The sequence below is a fragment of the Dipodomys spectabilis genome, unplaced genomic scaffold, assembly GCF_019054845.1.
Source record: "Dipodomys spectabilis isolate Male_0828 unplaced genomic scaffold, ASM1905484v1 ptg000360l, whole genome shotgun sequence".
Lineage (NCBI taxonomy): Eukaryota > Metazoa > Chordata > Mammalia > Rodentia > Heteromyidae > Dipodomys > Dipodomys spectabilis.
The window spans coordinates 2,183,949-2,190,622 of record NW_024871037.1 but is presented as its reverse complement, the minus strand read 5'-3'; the positions used below and the strand labels follow the sequence as shown (position 1 = coordinate 2,190,622).

Here is a 6,674-nt window from a genome sequence, read left to right as displayed (position 1 = left end):
TTGAGCCACAGCGCCACTTCTGGCTTTTTTCTTTTTGCTTATGTGGTGCTGAGGAATCAAACCCAGGGTCTCAGGCATGCAAGGCAAGAGCTCTACCACTGAGCCACCTTCCCAGCCCCTCATTGTGATTTTTAAGCATTGTCAGAACTCTCAATACAATAATTGCTTTGATGATACTAGGAGTTAAGAACTAGGAAAGACCTTTGGAAAGTTGAAGACTCAGTCAAGGGATAGCATTCCTAGAAGTGAACTCTTTTTTTTTTTTTGTCGGTCGTGGGGCTTGAACTCTGGGCCTGGGTGCTGTCCCTCAGCTCTTTAGCTCAAGGCGAGCGCTCTATCACTTGAGCTACAGCGCCACTTCCGGTTTTCTGGTGGTTTATTGGAGATAGGAGTCTCACGGTCTCTCCTGCCCGGGCTGGATTTGAACCGCGATCCTCAGATCTCAGCCTCCTAAGTAGCTAGGATTACAGGCGTGTGAGCCACCAGTGCCCAGCTTTAGAAGTGAACTTTTGCCTAGGCCAGCTAGCCCTATTGATTCTCAAAGGCTGATAACACTATCATCCAGCAGGTGGCACTAACTGCCCTTATTATACCTGAAAATTGCCAGCTAGATTGGTTCTTCTTTTTTTTTTTTTTTTTTTAGATTGGTTCTTCTAAAAGAAGAAATTTCACCAGGAGCAAGATAGGCCAAGTCGCCAGGCGCTGGTGGCTCACGCCTGTAATCCTAGCTACTCAGGAGGCTGAGATCTGAGGATCGCGGTTCAAAGCCAGCCCGGGCAGGAAAGTCCTTGAGACTCTTATCTCCAATTAACCACCAGAAAACAGGAAGTGGCACTGTGGCTCAAGTGGTAAAGCGCTTGCCTGGAGCTCAAGACCTCAGAGACAGCACCCAGGCCCAAAGTTCAAGCCTCATGACTGATCAAAAAAAAAGAAAAGTTGGCTGGGTAGGTGGCTCAGTGGTAGAGTGCTTGCCTTGCATTCATGAGGCCCTGGGTTCGATTCCCCAGCACCACATAAGCAGAAAAAGCCAGCAGTGGCGCTGTGGCTCAAGTGGTAGAGTGCTAGCCTTGAGCACAGACAGGTTCAGGGACAGTGTCCAGGCCCTGAGTTCAAGCCCCAGTTCTGATTTGTGTGTCATGCCCGCACCTGTGTGGGCAACCTGCACACATGCGCACACACACCTTCACACACACACACACACACACACACACACACACACACACACACACCAGCTACTTGGGAGGTTGAGATAGGAAGGTTTGGAGTTGGCAGCCAGCATAGGCAAAAAGTTGGTGGGACCCTCATTTCAATGAACAAAAACCTGGGTGTGGTGATGGTAGCAAGCATGTCAACCATTCCAGGTATGTGGGAGGTACGAATAGAAGGCAATGTAAATATAGGGAGGCCCGGTCAAAAGTGAGGTGCTGTTCAAGAACTATTGTAAGGGAAGCCGGGTGCCGGTGGCTCATGCCTGTCATCCTAGCTACTCAGGAGGCTGAGATCTGAGGATCGTGGTTCAAAGCCAGCCCTGGCAGGAAACTCCGTGAGACTCTTATCTCCAATAAACCACCAGAAAACCAGAAGTGGCGCTATGGCTCAAGCGGTAGTCTGTTAGCCTTGAGCTGAAGAGCTGAGGGACAGCGCCCAGGCCCAGAGTTCAAGCCCCACAACTGACCAAAAAAGAAAAAAAACCTTCCAATCTTTTTTTTTTTCTTTCTTTCTGTGCCAGTCCTGGGGCTTGAACTCACGGCCTCGAGCTCTTGTTTGGCTTTTTCCACTCACAGCTGTCACTTTTACGCCTCCAGCTCCAGCTCTTTGCTGGTTAGTTGGAGATAAGAGGTCTTGATCCTCAGATCTCAGCCTCCTGAGTAGCTAGGATGACAGGCGTGAGCCACCAGCGCCCATCTCGTAATGGCTATTTTTGCTATCCATGCCGGCCAATCAATATGTTCACTTGCTTTTGTGACTTTACATGCTTTAACTGTTACAGAAATCCACCGAGATTAGAACTGCCCCATGTAGCCAGGACTATTTGGCTACAGAGCAGCTGTAACGTTGCAGGGAGCCGCCCACGGTGGGAGGGGGCTCAAAAGGCTACTGTGTTGATTGGCTAAAGAAGAACTTCCTCCAGGCACTTCCGCTTCTCGGCCCGCCCTGGTCGTCGCTAATTGGCTGGCCTGGTGGGCAGCAAGACATCTCGGGAGTTGTAGTTCTTAGAGCGTCAACTGGGTAGTCCGAGGGTAGAAAGAGTGCCAGGAGGTTCAAAGCACTTGGGTCTTTTTGTACTAGGTCTGAGCCCCTGGCACCATGTCCCGAGTCTCAGTGCCCTGTCATGTGAAAGGCACTGTATCCTTACAAGTGGGCGACATGAGGAGCTCCCAAGGTCGGCCTGGCGTGCTGGTCATCGATGTCACCTTCCCTAATGTCGCTCCTTTCGAGGTGAGAGAGCTTCGTGGGCGCGGCCTGGGCTCTGGGCGGGGTCGATCGGAGAGCTTGGGCGTTTCCTAGGTTTTGAATTTCTTAAAGGAAAACATCTGAGGGTGTCTCTGGCCTGAATGAATGGGTTCACCATTCATTACTGTCTTTTTGTATTTACTAGAGCTTCTGATCCTGTTCTCTTGAATATCTCTTCCCCTTGGACATCGCTGGCACCCAGGTGGTGCTGGAGATAACAATTATATATATATCCACCCCCTATCTCCCTTCCCTCCACTTCCCCCCCTCCTTCTTTCTGGAGATCAGAATGTAGTTTATCCCTTTTCCATGACTCCAATTTCAAATCTCGAGTGGCACTGTCAGCTAACAGTGACTGGACACTGACACAGAAGTCAAACCCTGTGTCCGTGCCCACCTGCCCACCTCTCAGCACCATGCATTATGTGTGATTATCTCCCCAAGTGGTTCCTCGCTGTTACCTGGGAAATCTGACCCCTGGAAAACTTGAGTTAACTAGGTTTGAATTATTGTTGTTGTTGTATACTACGTTTGCATTACCTACCTTTGTTTGTTTGTTTGTTTGTTTTGTTTTTTGGGGTCAGGTCATGGAGCCTGAAAGCTGTCCCTCAGCTCTTCAGCTCAAGGCTAGCTCTCTACCACTTGAGCCACAGCGCCACTTCTGGCTTTTTTCTTTTTGCTTATGTGGTGCTGAGAAATGGAACCCAGGGCCTCTGGCATGCAAGGCAAGCGCTCTACCACTGAGCCACCTTCCCAGCCCCAATTACCTACCTACCTTTCTTGGTCCACTTGGTGAACTTGGCCTCCCTTGTATTTTTACTTGATCTTATATACATTTTGTACTTCCTCAAAGGTTAGGACTCTATTGGATACCCTTTTGGATGTGTGGCCAGATCTGTTGTTGTGGTCTGTATTAGTGACTTATCCATTCACACTGTGAGCAACTTTAGAAATGCAAACATGTCTTTGGGTCCTAGTGATGCTTTTTGAATTGTTTAGTAGAAGAGTATATTCCAAAAGAAATGAAATGATGGTGGTTTAGCAGTAGAGTGCTTGCCTAGCATGCATGAAGCCTTGGATTCGATTCCTCAGTACCACATAACCAGAAAAAGCTGGAAGTGGTGCTGTGGCTCAAGTGGTAGAGAGCTAGCCTTTCAAGCCCCAGGACTAGCCAAAAAAAAAAAGAAAAGAAAAGAAGAAAGAAAGATAGAGAAAGAAAGAAAGGAAGGAAAGAAAGAAATGAAGCGATGAGATCATGGAATCTCTTGGGCCCTGGTCCTCTTCCTAATTTTTCATGGTGAATTGTTGTTATCATGTGTGTTCTAGTTGCAGGAGATCACATTTAAAAATTACTACACAGCCTTTTTGAGCATCCGTGTCCGTCAACACACCTCAGTGCACACACCAACCAAATGGGTGACCTGTCTGCGGAACTATTGTCTGATGCCTGACCCACACAGTGAAGAGGGAGCGCAGGATTATGTATCCTTGTTCAAGCACCAGGTCAGCTGGGCCTCTGTATGCCAGGACTAGCCCGGATGTGGCCTGCGGATTAGGCCAGTGTAGCAGGAGGAAAAAGGGGACAAGACTGGGCTGGGTAGTGACTTCTAAGACTATAACCTTGGAGGGACTATTTTTCCTTCCTTCGCAGAGGAAGGAAGGGAACATCTGGTATCCTTCTTGGTATACTGCTATTTGGGAGGTTCTATCTTTTTTTGTTTGTTTGTGGATTTTGCTGGTCCTAGGGCTCAAGCTTAGGGCCTGGGTGCTGTCCCTAAGCTTCTTTTGCTCCAGGCTAGCCCTCTACCACTTGAGCCACAGTATCACTTCCAGCTTTTTCTGAGTAGTTTATTCGAGATAAGACTCATGGACTTTCCTGCCTGGGCTGGCTTTGAACCATGATTCTTAGATCTCAACTTCCTGAGTAGTTAGGGTTACAGGCATGAGACACTGGTATCTGGCTTGACCTGGGTTTTATGGATTTCTGTGGATCCAATGTGTGTGTGTATGTTATGTGTCAGATGCTGTGTGACATGTCCAAAATACTGGAGCTGCGTCTGATTCTGCGGCAGCCATCACCACTATGGCTATCATTCACAGTGGAGGAACTACAAATCTACCATCAGGGACCCAAGGTTAGTGACTAGCCCCAAATTGTTGCCTGGCCTGTTCCCCAAGAGACTTCCGGCTATGGTTGGGAAAGCTGCAACCGCAGGGAGAGGATAAAAGGACTCCAAAACGAAGTCTTCAGGGGCTGGGAAGGTGGCTCAGTGGTAGAGTGCTTGCCTTGCATGCATGAAGCCCTGGGTTCAATTCCTCAGTACCACATATACAGAAAAAGCCAGAAATGACACTGTGGCTCAAGTGGTAGAGTGCTAGCTTGAGCCAAAGAAGCTCAGGGGCAAGTGCCCAGGCCCTGAGTTCAAACCCCAGGACTGGCAAAATAAGAAGAAAAAAAAGAAGCTTTCATTGAAATTTGAGTGTAAATACTGCAATTTATGATAAGGAATAAGTTTCTGTCTTCTGCGTTTTCCTTATGTATAGCAGGAGATCTTATTGCTGTCCCCTTGGGCTTGTGTGAGCTCGCTCCTTAATCAGGATTTTGTCATGTCTGCACAAAGGCGTTTCTCAGCTGGGCACTGGTGGCTCATGCCTGTCATCTTAGCTACTCAGGAGGCTAAGATGTGAGGATCGAGGTTCAAAGCCAGCCCAGGCAGGAAACATCTGTGAGACTCTTATCTCCAATGAACCACCAGAAAACCAGATGTGGTGGTGTGGCTCAAGTGGTAGAGTGCTAGCCTGGAGCTGAGGCTCAGCGCCCAGGCCCAGAGTTCAAGCCCCATGACTGACCCTCCTCCCCCCAAAAGGCCCTTTCTCTCTGCCCTCATCTCATCAGAACAATATGCCTTTGCTTTTACAGAGTCCTTCTGTGGCCTTCCCCAAGTGGCTCTCCCATCCAGTGCCCTGTGAACAGCCTCCTCCACTCCCTGAGGTAAACACTCACCCTGGGTAAGAACTATGAGTGAATGATTGTGGTCCAGCAAATGCCCAGGTGAACAAACTCCTTTCTTTAAGAATCTGGAGCTGGGCTGGGAAGGTGGCTCAGTGCTAGAGTACTTACCTAGCATGTAGGAAGCCTCTGGGTTCAATTCCTCAGTACCAAATATACAGATAAAGCTAGAAGTGGAACTGTGGCTCAAGTGGTAGAATGCTAGCCTTGAGCAAAAGAAGCTCAGGGACAGTGCCCAGAACTGGCAAAAGAATTAAAAAAAAAAAAGAAGAAGAAGAAGAAGCCGGGTGCTGGTGGCTCACACTTGTCATCCTAGCTACTCAGGATGCTGAGATCTGAGGATCACAGTTCAAAGCCAGCCCGGGTAGAAAAGTCCATGAGACTCTTATCTCCAATAAACCAATAGAAAACCAGAAGTGGCGCTGTGGCTCAAGTGGTAGAGCACTAGCCTTGAGCTAAAGAGCTGAGGGACAGCACCTAGGCCCAGAGTTCAAGCCCCACAACTGACAGGAAAAAAAAAAATTGGAGCTGGACTCAGTATTCTTGTGTCAAACTGTGACATCCTAGGTGCTTTGCAGGATTTGAGATGTTGAGATGTCTACCATATTTTATGTTTCACATGTTATTGCTTTCAGCTTAAATTTGTATAGCCAATTTACCCACTTTATAGCTCTAAGGGTACTAACGAGAGACTCATGTTTACTGACCCATCCTTTTGGAGCAGGGTCTTCCAGACCCCAGCCGAGTATCTTCTGAAGTACAGCAGATGTGGGCACTGACAGAAATGGTCCGGGCCAATCATACTTCTACAAGGATCGGCCGCTTTGATGTGAGTTATTCCCTCCTTCTGCTTGGCTTGCATTGTCCTGAGCAGGTCAGAACTGATTGTCTTTTCTGTTGCAGGTGGATGGCTGTTATGACCTGAATTTACTTTCTTACACTTGAATGGAAACTCCTCCCTGAGACTTGGATCCATTGAGGCTTGGTTTGAGCCACCAGAAACCACAGAAGCCTTTTCCCTGTGTATTTTGAGTATTGCCTGACTGTGTGTTCTGGTTTGGGCCACGCACAAAGATTCAAAACTCACCCGGCTCACTGAATAGCTTCAGTATGACTTCCTGACTGGGGTTGGGGTGGGAGGTTGCACTGTGTCTTTGTCTGCAATGCAATCCCTTCTCCTACCCTGCAAATATACAAATAAGAATACTTA

At 48.2% G+C, this 6,674-nt stretch overlaps 1 protein-coding gene across 1 annotated transcript; it reads left to right on the top strand.

Annotated features, from left to right (window-relative positions):
* Nucleotides 1-2,232: 2,232 nt before the first annotated feature.
* Nucleotides 2,233-6,674, top strand: Nicn1 (nicolin 1). Its single transcript, XM_042665848.1, has 6 exons — nucleotides 2,233-2,439; nucleotides 3,781-3,957; nucleotides 4,476-4,589; nucleotides 5,375-5,446; nucleotides 6,189-6,293; nucleotides 6,368-6,674. The coding sequence occupies exons 1-6, from the start codon at nucleotides 2,308-2,310 to the stop codon at nucleotides 6,407-6,409; spliced, it is 642 nt and encodes a 213-aa protein (XP_042521782.1). The 5' UTR covers nucleotides 2,233-2,307; the 3' UTR covers nucleotides 6,410-6,674.

Bases quoted from the DNA above. Each gene is read 5' to 3' on its own strand.
- Nicn1 (XM_042665848.1), top strand. From the start codon at position 2,308: ATGTCCCGAGTCTCAGTGCCCTGTCATGTGAAAGGCACTGTATCCTTA. The intron at 2,440-3,780 runs GTGAGAGAGCTT...TGTGTGTTCTAG, and splicing joins CTAATGTCGCTCCTTTCGAG to TTGCAGGAGATCACATTTAA. The intron at 5,447-6,188 runs GTAAACACTCAC...CTTTTGGAGCAG, and splicing joins AGCCTCCTCCACTCCCTGAG to GGTCTTCCAGACCCCAGCCG.